We start from the raw sequence: 15,943 nt of genomic DNA, 5'->3' as shown, positions 1-15,943 counted from the left end.
TTTTAAGTATAATTTTACTTTTATTATGAGATATTAATTTACATCGTCCATGAAGAGTCTGAAGAAAAGCCACCATAATTGGTTACCTTCACTGAAGATAACCTCCATACCCATTTCAAGCAGTATGGCCTGCAGGTTCCCAGTGCTGTCTTTACTTCTTGCAGAGCTATGGCCAAGCTGCTCCCCATAGGGGTGCTGCTCCTTTCGTTCAAAGCACGGCAGTACTCCTGCCCCCAAATAAATGACTAGTTAAGGCCGGGAGTAACTGCTTTGAAAGATTTCAGGCCAATCTGAGTTACATAGTTAGTCAGGTTGAAAAAAGACACAAGTCCATCCAGTTCAACCAATGAAGTGAGTGAAATAGGACTTATTTTTAGTAATGGTAACCCATCATATTTCAGTAATTATGTAAATACAAAAAGTCCAGCACTTAAATATATGCAGCACTGGGCTTTTTGTATTTACATACTGAAATCCACCAAAAGGTGTCATTATGCAGTCTAGCAGCTGATTGGGGGGCTAACTTTCATAGGAGTGCTGCACAGACTAGCTATATAACCCAGTATATGCAAATTTCACTACTCCAAGTGGAATGGTTAGAGCAGCTGGCTCAGTGATCCTCCACTTTGGCTACACAACTCTGTGCCATCAAGGACCTCAGCGCCTGGAAGTTGGAATTTGTTTTAGCTATATAACCCATCATCATTTTGTTCAAAGGCTGCAAGGACAATAAAAATACTTAATACAGATAAAAGAGAACACACTTTTTAACTCCTGGCATGTATAAGGCTAACACAAATATTGGTTATTTCCAGTTTGCAGAATGAATAATGGCTATACAGGTGTGTCCTGAAAAGTAAAAGCATAACATTTCATTCTAGATGATGTCTTACCTGCCAGTGAAGGATGATGCTCCATATCAAACCAAGGGTAAGCTTTGGGTTTCCATCCACAATATCTGTACCTCCTATGTTCACCAGCTCCACCTGAAAATAATACACCTTTAGTCTCAGTGATATTGCTAATGGGTCACAAAACTGAAATATGATTATATAATATATATCGTACGAATGATTGGTTGTGGCTAACCCAGCAATACCCTTCCTAGCAACCAAGAATAAGGCAAGTATAAACAGTATACAAACAAGTAAAGACCTGGTTAAATAACATAAGACAAAGGGGTAGTTGTATATAGAACATATTCAAAATTAACTATAATGTTAGTGATATACCACAATGGTTTGCATTGGGTTCAGGTTATGTTCAATCTATTTAAAAATGATCTGGATGGATGGCATGGAAGTTAACTGTAAATACAGTACTGTGGCCACTGCTGCACAGCAATTATGTGTGGTCTGGTATTTTGTTACCCCCAATATGTTCACATCAAGCTACTATGTGTGGGTAATGTGAACGTTTCCCACCTAGTCCCAGAAGGGGCTAAAAAACAGCTTGTAGTAGACACAGAGGTGTACTCAGGCAGCCCATACAGCAGCAAAGCATAAGGTCATAGAGTAGTCAAGGTTTCATCAGGTGAGTTGGCTATAATCAGCACCAGTGGAGGAGACAGGAACATATTCAGAAGGTGTCCACCAGAAAGATGCTGTAGGAGCCATGAGAGTGTAACATTAATTGTGTGCAGGAAGCCTCCATTAATGCAGATAGTAAATCGTAGGAGTTCTTCAACAAAGCTCAGCTGGGTGGTAGGAGCGAACACTAGGAAGACTGACAGATGAAAACTCACTGAGACTTACATAGTTAAATAGTAGGTGAGGTTGAAAAAAGACACAAGCCCATCAAGTCCAACCTATGTGTGTGATTATATGTTGGTATTAAATTGTATATCCCTGTATGTTGCGGTCATTCAGGTGCTTATCTAGTCGTTTTTTGAAACTATCGATGCCCCCCCACTGAAACCACCGCCTGTGGAAGGGAATTCCACATCCTTGCCGCTATTACAGTAAAGAATCCTCTACACAGTTTAAGGTTAAACCACTTTTATTCTAATTTTAGCGTGTGTCTTATTAAACTCCCTTCCGTGGAAACGTTTTATCCCTATTGTGGGATGACCAATTTGGTATTTGTAAATTGAAATCATATCCCCTCTTAACCTCGCAACTTTTCTTCATAACTAGGCCCTTTTCTTCATAACTATATCCTCCAGACCCTTTATTAGCTTTGTTGACCTTCTTTGTACTCACTCCATTTCCAGTACATCCTTCCTGAGTAGGGATGGGAGAACAGTTCAGCCTGAGCATAAGTTCGGGCCGAACTTTGGTTGTTCGGACGTTCGAACAACAGCGACCATTATGCGGTTTTCAGGGCAAATTCAAAAGCTGCAGAACCCCGTTAAAGTCTATGGGACACGAACATGAAAATCCAAAAGTGCTAATTTTAAAGGCCTATATGCTTACAGTGAAAGAATAAAAATGAAAGATCCCTTTAAATATCGTGCCTGGGGTCTATAGTATGCCTGTAAAGTGGTGCAGTTTTATGTGAATTATCACTTTATCCCTGGAGTTAATCCCCTTTTTAACCCCCCTGGCGGTGTTCCCGAGTCTGACTCGGGGTGGATTTTTTATACCAAGAGCGGTATCCCCGAGCCAGACTCGGGACTGCGTCGCTGGATCCAGGAGGAGTTTTACTTACCTTCTCCCTCGGATCCAGCGTTGTCTCCCCGCTGTACGAGCGAGCCGGGTCTCGCTCGATCTATCACGGAGCCGATCTCCGTGCCCTACGAGCGTTGCGACGCACGGGGACGGAGATCGGCGCCAAATTCAAAAAGTGAAACAAACAGTATACATACAGTATAATGTAATCTTACAGATTACATTGCTGTATGTAAATATTTCACATCCCCTTTGTCCCTAGTGGTCTGCCCAGTGTCCTGCATGCAGTTTTAGATTATAAAAACTGTTCTTTATGCCTGGAAACTGGAGATTGCCCATAGCAACCAAAACTGTCACTGTACATCAAAAATGATTTTAGACCAGCTAGAAAACAGCGATAATAAATTAGAATCACTCGCAGAATTGAGCGATAGCGATTTGTGGGGAGATCCGTCATCAAATACTGAAAAGTAATGACAGTGACAATTCTGCAACTGAGCAAATTTCAGTGTTTTTGATTTGATTACATTATTGAATAATTTTTATTAGTGTTATATTATTATTTGGTACAATTGTTTATAATTATTTATTATATTATAATTTATGATTTAATTTTTCAAACTTTATCATACCCGGGATGTCTGCTAGACTCTGGTTTGGACAGATTTAAGAGAGTTATTCCTAAGAATTGCAGGACTACAATATAAAACGCCAAATTTTCATGCAAAATAATGGTACCGCTTTTAGCACCTAAAATCCGAAATAATCATACCGCCAGGGAGGTTAATGCATGCCAATATTCTGTTTGCCTTGTTAGTAGCAGCTTGGCATTGCATGCCATTGCTGAACCTATCATCTACTAGGACCCCCAGTTCCTTTTCCATCCTAGATTCCTCCAGAGATTCACCCATTAGTGAGTAGATTGCATTCATATTTTTTCCACCCAAATGCATTATTTTACATTTTTCTACATTAACTTTCATTTGCCATGTAGTTGCCCACCCCATTAATTTGTTTAGATCTTCTTGCAAGGTTTTCACATCCTGCGGAGAAGTTATTGCCCTGCTTAGATTATTGTCGTCCACAAATACAGAGCTTTAACTGTTTACCCCATCCTCTGGGTCGTTCATAAACAAATAAATAGGATTGGTCCCAGCACAGGACCCTGGGGGACTCCACTTCCCACCCCTGGCCATTCAGAGTATTCCCCATTTATCACCACATTCTGTACTTGCCTTGTAGCCAGTTTTCAATCCATGTACTCACCCTATGGTCCATGTCAACAGATCTTACTTTGTACAGTAAACGTTTATGGGGAACTGTGTCAAATGCATCAGATACACCACGTCTACAGGCCTTCTTTTATCTAGATGGCAACTCACCTCCTCATAGAAGGTTAATAGATTGGTTTGGCAAGAACGATTCTTCATGAATCCATGCTGATTACTGCTAATGATACCGTTCTTGTTACTAGAATCTTGTATATAGTCCCTTATCATCCCCTCCAAGAGTTTACATACTATTGATGTTAGGCTAGCTGTCTGTAATTCCCAGGGAAGTATTTTGGACCTTTTTTATATATTGGTGATACATTGGCTTTTCTTCAATCAGCTGGTACCATTCCAGTCAGTAGACCGTCAGTAAAATTTAGGAACAATGGCCTGGCAATTACTTGACTGAGTTCCCTAAGTACCCTGGTACCCAAGCCATCTGGTCCTGGAGATTTATTAATGTTAAGTTTCCAAAATCTATTTCTAATTCTATCCTCTGTTAGCCATGAGGGTGCTTCCTGTGATGTGTCAAGAGGACAAACACTGCAGTTTTTGTTACTGAAGCTCCCCAATTCCCTTGTGAAGACTGAGGAGAAGAATACAAATTCAATACCTTTGCCATCTCCCCATCCTTTGTAACCAGAGTCTAAAGCTAAATGAGTGCAAGAATTCTCCAATGCTCTTCCCTTTTTATACGACATACCAGAATGGGAGCAGCATATAGAGGAAAGATCAATGAGTGTGCTGGGGGTGGAATCTCAGTGAATTGGGGGCAGACTTCCCTTTGTTAATGTGAAAATGGCACTTAGCCTTAATATTATTTGAGATAGAAGACACAAATATGTTTACCATGAAATATCTAGCAAAAACATATACATTAAAAAACTTACATTATTTTGATGTAAAATTTGGAGCACTCTGTTGACGTTATTTAAAGCATGCACCCTTGTGGATCCACGTTCTTTGGGCTGGAAAAAAAAAATTAAGAAATAAACTAAAGTTTATTAAGTGATATTTTAAAGTAAAGTGCATGCTATTTTTTAAGTATTTTTAGAAGATTCAAAGCACATTGTTGAGTGTAATTTACACACTTCCACCTAGCATCATGCCTCATTTACTGTTCAGTATCTGCAGCTTTAATTTACAAAAAAAATGTCAAATAATTTTCAGTCTGGCAATAATTTCACGATATTGAGTTGCGACATTCTAGGCAAAATTCAGATTGCACTGAGAATCCAAGTTCTGTGGGAAGAAGAAACTTAAAGTGTTACTAAACCCACAACAGTAAAATCAGTCTGTAAATGCAGTAAAGCATGCTTGTTATACTCCCTGTGGAATGTAAGGGGTTAATCCTCCATATTGTGTAAAAAGGCTGATCCTGTCTTCTCTGATCCTCCCCTTCTTTTACTGTCTCCAATCCATCTACTGATAGCACAGAGCCCTAGGAGACACTCTGCGCATGCTCAGTTTGGTGTGTATTGCTAGAGAGTTGTTGTTTTTTGGGGGGGGGGGTGTATGTGATCAGCACAGGGCCAATCAGCACTGTCCAGACAGAGGGTCAGGGGTCCTACAGCCTCATAGGACCGTCAGATGAGAATGAAAACTCCTCCTACAAGCTTTAAGCAGTACTCGGTCAGACACCGATAGAAGTCACAAAAATGCTATATACTGCTGATGAGAAATGGTATTTAGCAGTTTATATTTACTAAAACAATTGCATTTCCATGTTATTTGTACTTTGGGAGACCAGATTTATTGAATGCATGGTCCTGGGTATAGTAACACTTTAAAGTGGTTGTAAACGATCCCCTTGCAAAGCAACCCATTCAGTTTAAATAGAAGTGAAAGTCAAAACATTTATGTATAATTAGAAAAAAAAATAACAAATACCTTTTTTCCCCTTTTTTATAAGTGATGACATTCCCTCTGTTCTCAGCTGCAAAAGAGCTAGGGGTAGGAGAAGCAACACTGAGCTTCAAAGTGAAAGGCTGTGTGTGGGGGGGGGGGGGGGGGGTGTCAGAACAAGACTGATCATTGGAGCAAAGCAAGCTGAGTTCCCAGCATAGCTAGAGAACTGACCACAATGATGGTTATTTACTAAAGTTGGAAAGTGCAAAATCTGGTGTAACGCTGCATAGAAACCAATCAGCTTCCAAGTTTTATTGATAAAGCTTAAAGTGGAGGTCTACCCTAAAGTGGACCTTCCACTCATTGGAACCCTCCCCCCCTCAGGCGCCACAATTGGCACCTTTCAGGGGGGAGGGGGTGCAGGTACCTGTACAGTACATGTATCTGCACCCACTTCCGGCGTAGATTCTGCAGAAGCCACGCCCCTTTCTGCAGAATCTACGCCCCTTTCCGAAGGTCCCCACTACCTGCTGGGAAACACACGGATCCCAGAGACAGCGGGGACCATCCTTATTGCGCAGCGCGACTCCCGCATGTGCAGTAGGGAACCGGGAAATGAAGCCGAAAGGCTCCACTTCCTGATTCCCATACCCAAGATGGCAGCGGCAGCACCCGAGAGACGATCTAGAGATCGGCTTCGGGTGCCGACATCGCGGGTGCGCTGGGCGGGTAAGTGTCATTATTTTAAAAGTCAGCAGCTGCAGTATTTGTAGCTGCTGGCTTTTAAGGAAAAAAAAACGGCGGACTCCCGCTTTAATTGAACAAGCTGAAATTAAAAGCTAGTTGGCTACCATGCACAGCTGCACCAGATTCTGAGTGCACCAGCAGTAGTAAATCTCCCCCAGTGCATTCTCCTGCTTAGTGAGGTCGTTTTTTGCGGGACTGGCAGGAACTCCGGGATTTCACACAAAGGAATCAATATAAATAGAACAGGAGACTTTTTCACACAAGTACATGGTACAGAAAGCAGATATCAGGAATATAAAATGCTGGATTTGCATATTCTTTAATGCGGAACTTCATCCAAAAGGCGAAGTTCCGTTGTGTGCCTCCTCTTTTAAAATTCACACTTTCTTTGGAGGGGGGGGGGGGGGGGGGGCAGGTACCTTATTTTGGCAGGTACCCACTCTCACTTTCAGTCAGATCGGTGTGATCTGAGCAAAAGTTCTGCCCACCATTCTTTCCCCCACAGCCTTCTGAGACACATCACAGGTCCCAGAAGACTGTGGGACCATTCACAAAGCACAACTGGTTTCCCTTCGTTAAAATGTCGACGCCTGGACCCGAAGCCTATTAAACAATCGGCTCAGGTGAGGACAGCTAAGGATCCAGGGGCAGATAAATGCCCTTATATTAAAAGTCAGCAGCTACAGTATTTGTAGCTGCTGACATACATTTTTTGGGGGGGAGACTGGATCTCCTCTGGACATCAAAAGTGTTATGATGTCCAATAGTTGTGCAAAGACTAGCAGTTGGTGAGGTTGTGGTACATTTACAGGTTCTGAAAAATGTCATACAATTTATGCTCTGAAAGCCACAACAGGAGAGAGAGAAAGAGAATCATATGAATATGTTAATTACTTTAGAAATAATTTACAATGCAACACAATTCAAACATTTAATAGTGTATATTGAAGGCTCAGCTGAAGCCAATCTTTAAATTTACCTCATGGCAATTTCACGTGAATAATTTTCTGTCAACATTATTATTTTTTAAAGAAAGATCTGTCACATAATTAGGACGCAATCCTTGAGATCCAGTCATGTGACTTTGCCTAGGCCGATATGATTTTATCAGTCTCATGCAGAAAGGAGGAAATATTGTTTACTGCCTCCATGATTAGACTGCAACTTTGCAGCAAATCACAAGGTGAGAAAAAACTGCAGTCGTTTTCTGTCATTTAGTCCCCCACTCACACTATGACAGGTACTGCACATACGTGCATTTTTCACACATTGTCACATTTCATGCATTTCAACTGGCTGCCCTACATAGAAAATTGTGGCAATGTTACTTGTGTATCTATTTGCGCTTCAAGCAATCTTTGTGCGTTTGCTAATTGTTATTGCTTGGCACATTTGGGGTGCTATTGACCATGAATGGCCCCCGCAAGCATGGCACACATTCCCACTCTACACTCTGTACACACGAAAACTGCCACTGGAAGCTAACTTGATTTTGTCATCATTAACCACTTCAGCCCTGGAAAGATTTGCCCCCTTCCTGACCGGGCCATTTTTTGCGATACGGCACTGCGTGCGTTTAACTGAGAATTGCGTGGTCATGCAACATTGTATCCAAACAAAATTTATGTCCTTTTTTTCCACACAAATAGAGATTTCTTATGGTGGTATTTGATTGCCTCTGCGATTTTTTTTTTTTTTGCGCTATAAATAAAAAAAGACTGAAAATTTTGAAAAAAAAATATATATTTTTTGTACTTTTTACTACTATACATATCCATTTTTTTTAAACACATTATTTCCTCAATTTAGGCCAATATGTATTCTTCTACATATTTTTGGTAAAAAAAAAACAAAAAAAAACGCAATAAGCGTATGATTGCTTTGCACAAAAATTATAGCGTCTACAAAATAGGGAATAGATTTATGTCATTTTTATTATATATATATTTTTTTTTTACTAGCAATGGCAGCGATCTGCAATTTTTACCAGGACTGCAACATTCCGGCGGACAGATCGGACACTTTTGACTCTATTTTGGGACCATTGACATTTATACATTGATCAGAGCTAAAAATAGGCATTGATTACAGTATAAACGTCATTGCCAGGGAAGGGGTTAACACTAGGGGGGATCAAGGGGTTAACTGTGTTTCCTAGATGTGTTCAAACTGTAGGGGGGGTGTGACTGACTAGGGGACGAGACCATTCGCCGGGCACGCGCATTGGCTCCGGGGACACGAGGTGGGCGCGCCTGCCGTGATGTCTTAAAGAAGCCACGTACAGCTACGACGATTTTGGAGCCATGCCAACCTTCTGCAGAATAACTGCAGCGGCTGGTCGGCTAGTGGTTAAGGTCCGCACACATGGGCTGAATATCAGGTGGCATCGGCCAGTTTAATAGAAACCAGCCAACATTCAGCCTGTGTTTACAGCAGCCGGTGCCACAGAAGCCAGCATTAGGCTGGCTTCTATCGAAGGGGCATGACGGAGAAAGGTTTGCCGATCAGCACCCGATCAGTCAATGGCTGAGAGGGTTGACTAGTGTGTTTCTGGCAGGGTGGCCGCCCCCATGTCAGAACACATTAGCTCAGCAGGGGAGGTCACTGTACTAACATATGATTGCCAGTACAACGGCTCTTCTTGAGCTCTTAATTTTTTTTTTCGTTCAGATAGCTGGGTTGAATGAAAAAAAAACAGATAATGTGTACCAGGCTTCAGCCAGCATGTCAGTACAAGAATTATATGCTGACCCTGTATAGTGCCTGAACAGGGAGTGTGATTCCTCTGGAGAGAAAAGCAGATATAGGCCTCGTCAGGGGAATCACTGTAATCTATGTAGGAGGTAATAAATACCTGTAAGTGTAAGGTCAATTTTACCCCAAGCTAAATAAGAGAAATCTCAGAGATTCTTCCATCTACGCTAAAGAGTGTGGATGGCAGGAATCTTGCTCTGCTGGCTATTGTACTGTATTTACAAAGCGTGTGCCTGTGGCTTTCTGAATACAATGATTGCATCTAACTGATAGTGTGGAGTAGAGCTGCACGATTAATCGTTAAAGAATTGAGATTGCGATTCAACCCCATTCACGATCTTAAAATAGCATTTCCTTAATTCAGTGCAGAGCCGTTCTCTGCTCACAGCTGACAGCTGTCAAAATAAAAAACAAAAAAACAGGCAGCCTGTCAAGTTTATCACAACTTAGGCTGAGATAAAGAGAAACATTGTAGCATGCATTTCTTTAATATCAAAGGAATGAACTTTGGTCTGTAAATTAGGCCAGTTTAACCACTTAAAGACTAACTAAACCTCTGGTTTAATCCTACTCTCCAAGGACATGCTGGTAGGTTAATTGGCTCCTGTTTAAACTGTCTCTAGATGTATATGTATGAATGTGATTTAGGGACCTTAGATTGCAAGTTTCTTGAGTGCAGGGAACTGATGTGAATGTACAATATATATGTCTGCTGCCTATAATCACAGCACTATATAAGTACCTGTAAGAAATAAATAATGGATCAGGTACTAGTAAGTATTATAGCTTCTTTCATATACGGTCATTGATCACATTTCTCCCCAATGTATACCTTCTTTTAGTATGGAATGTTATTATATAAGACAGATTTACATTAGGTCATTTCATTCCCCAGGAATGAGGTCTTGTTTTCATAGAGAGACAACACCCAGCATACTGAAGTAGTCACCACATAAAATGGCTGTACATTCACTATATCTATGTTAAAGGTCAGACGCAGAAATTTCCTCTTATTATTAGATTTAAACAGCTCGGTATTTTGCTAAAACATAAATCATAGGGGTTGTACCAAACTGTTCTGTCCAGCTGCAGAAACAGCGTACCTGTTATATGCGTTCCCATGAAGGCTACATCCTCAAGTCTTTCTAACTTCTAAAATGGAAAACCTTTAGGGACGTTTTATCTACAAACATTCAGTAATAAACCGACAGAACACAATGCATAAAGCTAGGCCAAATATTTTGATACAGCAAACCAAACCCTCATCACATTGCAGAAAACTCTCTACTAGCAATCTTGCAGGAAGGGGCAGGAAATGTCTCTTGAGTAATCTGGTGTGTAGATACATGATAAGGAAAAACTTTGATTAAAGCATTTGTTAACCCAAAAAAAGAAAAAAAAATGGATCCTGCTCCTTTAAAGCATGGTATATGACACAGTGCTTGTCCTGTGTCATTTGGCCCCCTATAACACCTAAAAAACCTGGTTGATCCTGCCAGTTTCCCCCCACCCCTCTGTAAACTGACCACGGTTTATCATGGCTGCTGATACCAGACACAGTGGTCAGTTTACTTGCCTCTGTCATCAGCAGCCTACTATTGGCTCTCCTCTCTTCTTCTGTGTCCTCCTCCCCCTCCCCTCTCTGTCTGTGTGTAAGCCGCCCCTCCTGCTGCTCTCATAACAATAACCTGCATACATCATCAGCACTGCCTTCTACTGCAGTGTCCCCCTCTGTGAATGATTTTTAAATATAAATGCTGTAAATACCTAATTTAAGGGCTGAGATTGCAATCACATGACCAGCCAACTCCCTCCTCTTCCCCTCCAGACTGACATCAGCAGAGAGAACTCAGCCCCTCCCACTGCATCTGTCAGAGCAGGAAAGGAGAAAGCTGGCCAGTCATTTGATCGCAATCTCGGCAATGAAATTAGGTATTTGCAGCATTTATTTTTATAAATCACACACAGAGGAGGATACTACAATAGGAGGCAGTGCTGATGGTGTATACAGGTTAGAGTGGCTTAAGAACCACTTTAAAGCAGCAGTAAATCTATGGAATGCAAGCAGCTGAGCTATGGCAGGGGGTTAGACAAATACTGAAGCAATTGTGTGCATTTTATGTACACACACTTTATTGTCAGCTACATTCATCAAAGTAGATGTGGAAATATTCACTGTCCGCTAAACATATATTAGACCTTATCATAAGGTTCTTGTTGGCATGTGGCTTAAAGCAAAATCCTGGGCAAACACAATCGGAATACATACATTTATTTATTGTTTGTAAACTGCAAAAGGACCGATAATTCTCTATAGCCAGACTTTCATACTGCACAACTAGAAAGGTGATATATATACAGTAGCTCTGAATTAAAGCTGGACTCCAGGATAAGCAAATATTGTCTAAGTACAAAAAAAAAAAATATATATATATATATATATATATATATATATATATATATATATATATAGCAGAAACGTAAATCCCTGGTTATCACTGCTATATGTATCACAATGGTGTTTTGACTTATAGTACTTATTGCTGTCTATTATTTATTCATACACATTGTATTTGTTTTTAACCACTTCAGCCACGGATGGTTTGGCTGCTGAATGACAGGACACTTTTTGCATTTTGGCACTGCGTCTCTTTAACTGACAATTGCGCAGTCGTACAACGTTGCACCCAAAAAAAAGTGACGTCCTTTTTTCCCACAAATAGAGCTTTCTTTTGGTGGTATTTGATCGCCTCTGCGTTTTTTATTGTTTGCGCTATAAACAAAAGAGCAACAATTTTGAAAAAAAGCACAATATTTTATACTTTTTGCTATAATAAATATCCCAATTTTTTCTCAGTTTGGGCCGATATGTATTCTACTACATATTTTTGGAAAAAAATTTAAAAAAAATTACAATAAGCGATTTTTGATTGGTTTGCGCAAAAGTTATAAGTTAAAGTGTCTACAAAATAGGGGATAGATTTATAGCATTTTTATTATTATTATTTTTTTACTAGTAATGGTGGTGATCTGCGATTTTTATCAGGACTGCGATATTATGGTGGACACATCAGACACCTTTGACACATTTTTGGTACCATTGGCATTTATACAGTGATCAGTGCTATAAAAATGCACTGATTACTGTAAAAATGTCACTGGCAGGGAAGGGGTAACACTAGGGGGCGATCGAGGGGTTAACTGTGTTCCCTGTGTGTGTTTCTAACTGTAGAGGGAGGGGATTGACCTAGAGGAAGCGATACATCGTTGTTCCTAGCTATTAGGAACTCATGATCTGTCACGCCTCTCGTGCTCCCCGTTGGTCATCGCGACCGGCGGCCACGAGCATTGGCACCCCTGCTGTGCAGCGCCTGCTATCCCGATCCCACAAGCCGACATAGTTACGACGGCTAGTGGGATCTTGCTGACCTGCCACAGTATAAGGCCTCATGCACACTGGACTTTTTTTACATTTTTACAGCAGCTGTTTTTGGCTGTAGATATTTTTTTCTACAGTTATTAAACTCCCCATCATGTTATCCTATGTGTCCATGCACACATAGGCTGTTATCAGCAGTTTTGGGCAGTGGCGTTTTTGAGCAGTAAAAAAAAAAAAAAAAACTAGTGGGTTCTGAGAGACGTTTTTCAGCTGTAAAAACGCTCTAATGCTGATAAACATTGATAAACGCTCGAAAACATTGCTCACCGGTGTTTTTAACGTTTTTTGATCCATTAAAAAAAAAAAAAAAAAATTTCTTTAAAAAAAATGCTAAAAAACACTAATGCATAAAAACGCCAAAAAATGCTAATAAATGCTAAAAAAAACACTATTGCAAAAATGTTGAAAAAAGTTGAAAAACACACTGCAAAGCTACATGTTTATAACGTTATTTTAACGTCCAGTGTGCATGAGGCCTGAAAAAAAAGGAAAAACGTCTACAGCCAAAAACAGCTTCTACAATCATTAGACTCCCCATCATGTTATCCTATGTGTCCATGCACATGTGATCAGCAGTTTTTGGCTGGGGGCGTTTTTTGGCTTTAAAAAAATAAATAAAAACTAGTGGGTTCTGAGAGGAGTTTTTCACCTGTAAAAAATGTTCTAACATCAAAAAATGCTGATAAATGCTCAAAACCACGGCTCACCAGGGTTTTATGAAGTTTTTAATTCATTGAAAAAAAAACGCTAATAAACGCTAAAAAAGCTATTGCAAAACATTTTAAAAAACATTGAAAAACTCACTGCAAAGCTACTGGAGTTTTTATAACGTTATTTTAACGTCCAGTGTGCATGAGGCCTTATAGTCGTAGTGGTAGAGCGCTGTACCAAACATTCATTTTTTTTGTCAAAAACTTTATTATAAGCTTGCCTGTAGGTAAAAATCAAAATGGTGAGATCGTCATTTGTCCAAATCTGAAGGGATCCAGACTTTACTGTCGGGATCCACCCAGATGCTTGATGCCACACCAGCAGCTGGCCAAGCCTCTCAGGACGCTGCTGAGAACCTGAGCCAGCTGTTCATATGAAGCCTGGCGCTCCAGTGTGTGCTGGAGGGGCAGAACAGAGAGTAGTCACTGATAGTAACCAGCTTCCTCCTCACTAAAGACCAAGAACTGAGTGATCAGCAGTCCTTAATCACTCAGTTCTTGGTCTTATAGGCAGCGGGGGGACAGATGCAGCATCAGACCTAGCCTGAATTGCCATACTTCTCTTTTAACTACTGCTTAGGAGATGCTTATTTATAATAGATAAAAACTGTGCTGCATCTGGGCTGTGCTTCATTAAACATACCTGAATATGACAATGTGTATATGAGTTTCAGTGCCATGAACATAACATTCTGCCTACTAGATCATTTGCTTGGGGGGGGAATAGCTGAATTCAGAACGATAGAACATTGTCTTTAATTAAAATTTCAGACAGGAAGGTGGTTACTGAAAGAATGTCTTTCCAGCCTGACAGCTGTCTGTACAGCAGCCAGTCTTCATTTTCCCAGGGTACAGTTATGCTTGTTTTTTTCTGTTTTGGTGCAGTGAGATTTACTGCAGTAGCTTTAACTAGTATGCACTTATAAAGAAGTTTCTATGTAAAGCCGGGCATACATGGATCAAAATTTGTCAAGTTCAGTAGGGATCGGCTGAATTTCAATCCTTGTATGGGTACTGTGTTTGTACAGTAGTTGAACCAATCATTATGGCTCTATGTACCGCTTGCCGAGCAGTATAATGTAAATCTGCTATAGGGCGCCTGCGTCGTGAAAAATCACATATATGTATATGTTGCTTCTACTGTGATTTGTCACAGCAGAAGCCAATCGGCGGGTGCTGGCCCATGGATGTTCGCTGGCACCCGCTGATTGCCGAGGAGAGACACAGGACGAAGCTCTGCCTATGTAAGCAAGGCAGAGCTTTGTCCTGGCAGGGGCTTTGTCCTCCAAAGCAGGGAAAGAAAATCCATCCCATCCCTTAGTAAAAGCATGACATATAATACACAAAACACTGGCTAGGCACACATTTAACCCTTTGATCGCCCTAAATGTTTAACCCCTTCCAAGCCAATATAGTGTCAGTGCATACTTTTAGCACTGATCACTGTATTAGTGTCACTAGTTCCCACAAAGTGTAAAAAATGTCAGTTAGCGTGTCATAATATCCACTGCAATATAGCAGCCCAGCTATAAGTCGCTGATAGCCGCCTTTACTAGTATAAAAAATAAATAAAAATTCCAGTATATATCCCATAGTTTGTAGACGCTATAACTTAGTGCAAACCAATCAATATACACTTATTGTGATTTTTTTTTTTTACCAAAAATATGTAGCATAATACATATTGGCCTAAATTTATGAAGAAATTTGTTTTATTTTTTTTATTGGATATGTTTTATAGCGGAAAGTAAAAAAGTATTGTTTGTTTTTTTCTGTCTTTTTTGAACAGTGCTCTATTTGTGGGGGAAAAAAATGACATAAATTGTATTTGGGTACATTGTTGCATGACCACGCAATTGTTAAAGTAATACAGTGCCGTATCGCAAAAAATGGCCTGGTCATAAAGGAGGGTAAATCTTCCGGCAGTCAAGTGGTTACATTTTTGATTTATGCAAAAAAGGCTATACATTGTCACACTGGCACCTTCAGAGCTGACCAAACAATCAAATTATACTCTCAAAGTACTTGCCAAGTTCTTTTAATTCTCATAACTATGATAATGTAAATATGGGTAATTCACTAACCAATGTGAAAAGCATTATGCACTTCAGCGTTTGAATGTACACCAGCTAGGTGGTGGTATACCAACAATAAAATTGGGATTTTTCCCTAAATGTTTCAGCTGACATCTGATAGCTATTTTGTGTAAGTCATATAGGAACAATGCAGTGCACACTGATATCATTAAAGTAGAAGTTCAGCCAAAAATAACAAGATAAACATGAATAGCCTATTAAAAGAACATAACAAAACCAGATTATGCAACAATATTCTCTTTCGATTTAAAATTTCCCTATACAGTATTTTATTTCTGCCTACTAGATATACTCAGGGCTGTTCATACCAGAATCCGGTGTGGGAAAGGCGAGTTCCATGATCATTTCCCACAACAAGTTCAAACACAATGCTCTTGCAATCTGTGTGCAAGTGCCAATGTATTGTTAACAGCACCCCAATCACAGATCGCAAAGGCAGGGCGTTTGCAGACACCAAATCGCATGATAC

General features: G+C 40.2%; 1 protein-coding gene across 8 annotated transcripts in view; it reads right to left on the bottom strand.

The window, feature by feature from the left end:
- UTRN (utrophin) overlaps window positions 1–15,943 on the bottom strand; it is a 945,243-nt gene that overhangs the window by 743,750 nt on the left and 185,550 nt on the right. For all 8 annotated transcript variants that reach the window (XM_077486405.1, XM_077486408.1, XM_077486406.1 and 5 more), the window contains 2 exons: window positions 4,771–4,848; window positions 894–986 (listed from right to left, as the gene is read on the bottom strand). In XM_077486405.1, coding sequence (XP_077342531.1) covers window positions 894–986; window positions 4,771–4,848 — 171 coding nt within the window. The remainder of the gene's footprint in view (window positions 1–893; window positions 987–4,770; window positions 4,849–15,943) is intronic.

The sequence above is a fragment of the Lithobates pipiens genome, unplaced genomic scaffold (assembly GCF_037356315.1).
Source record: "Lithobates pipiens isolate NorthernLeopardFrog02 unplaced genomic scaffold, aLitPip1_a1.2 Scaffold_18, whole genome shotgun sequence".
NCBI classification, from domain to species: Eukaryota; Metazoa; Chordata; class Amphibia; order Anura; family Ranidae; genus Lithobates; species Lithobates pipiens.
The sequence above is the reverse complement of the archived record's forward strand: the minus strand, read 5'-3'. Positions and strand labels throughout refer to the sequence as shown.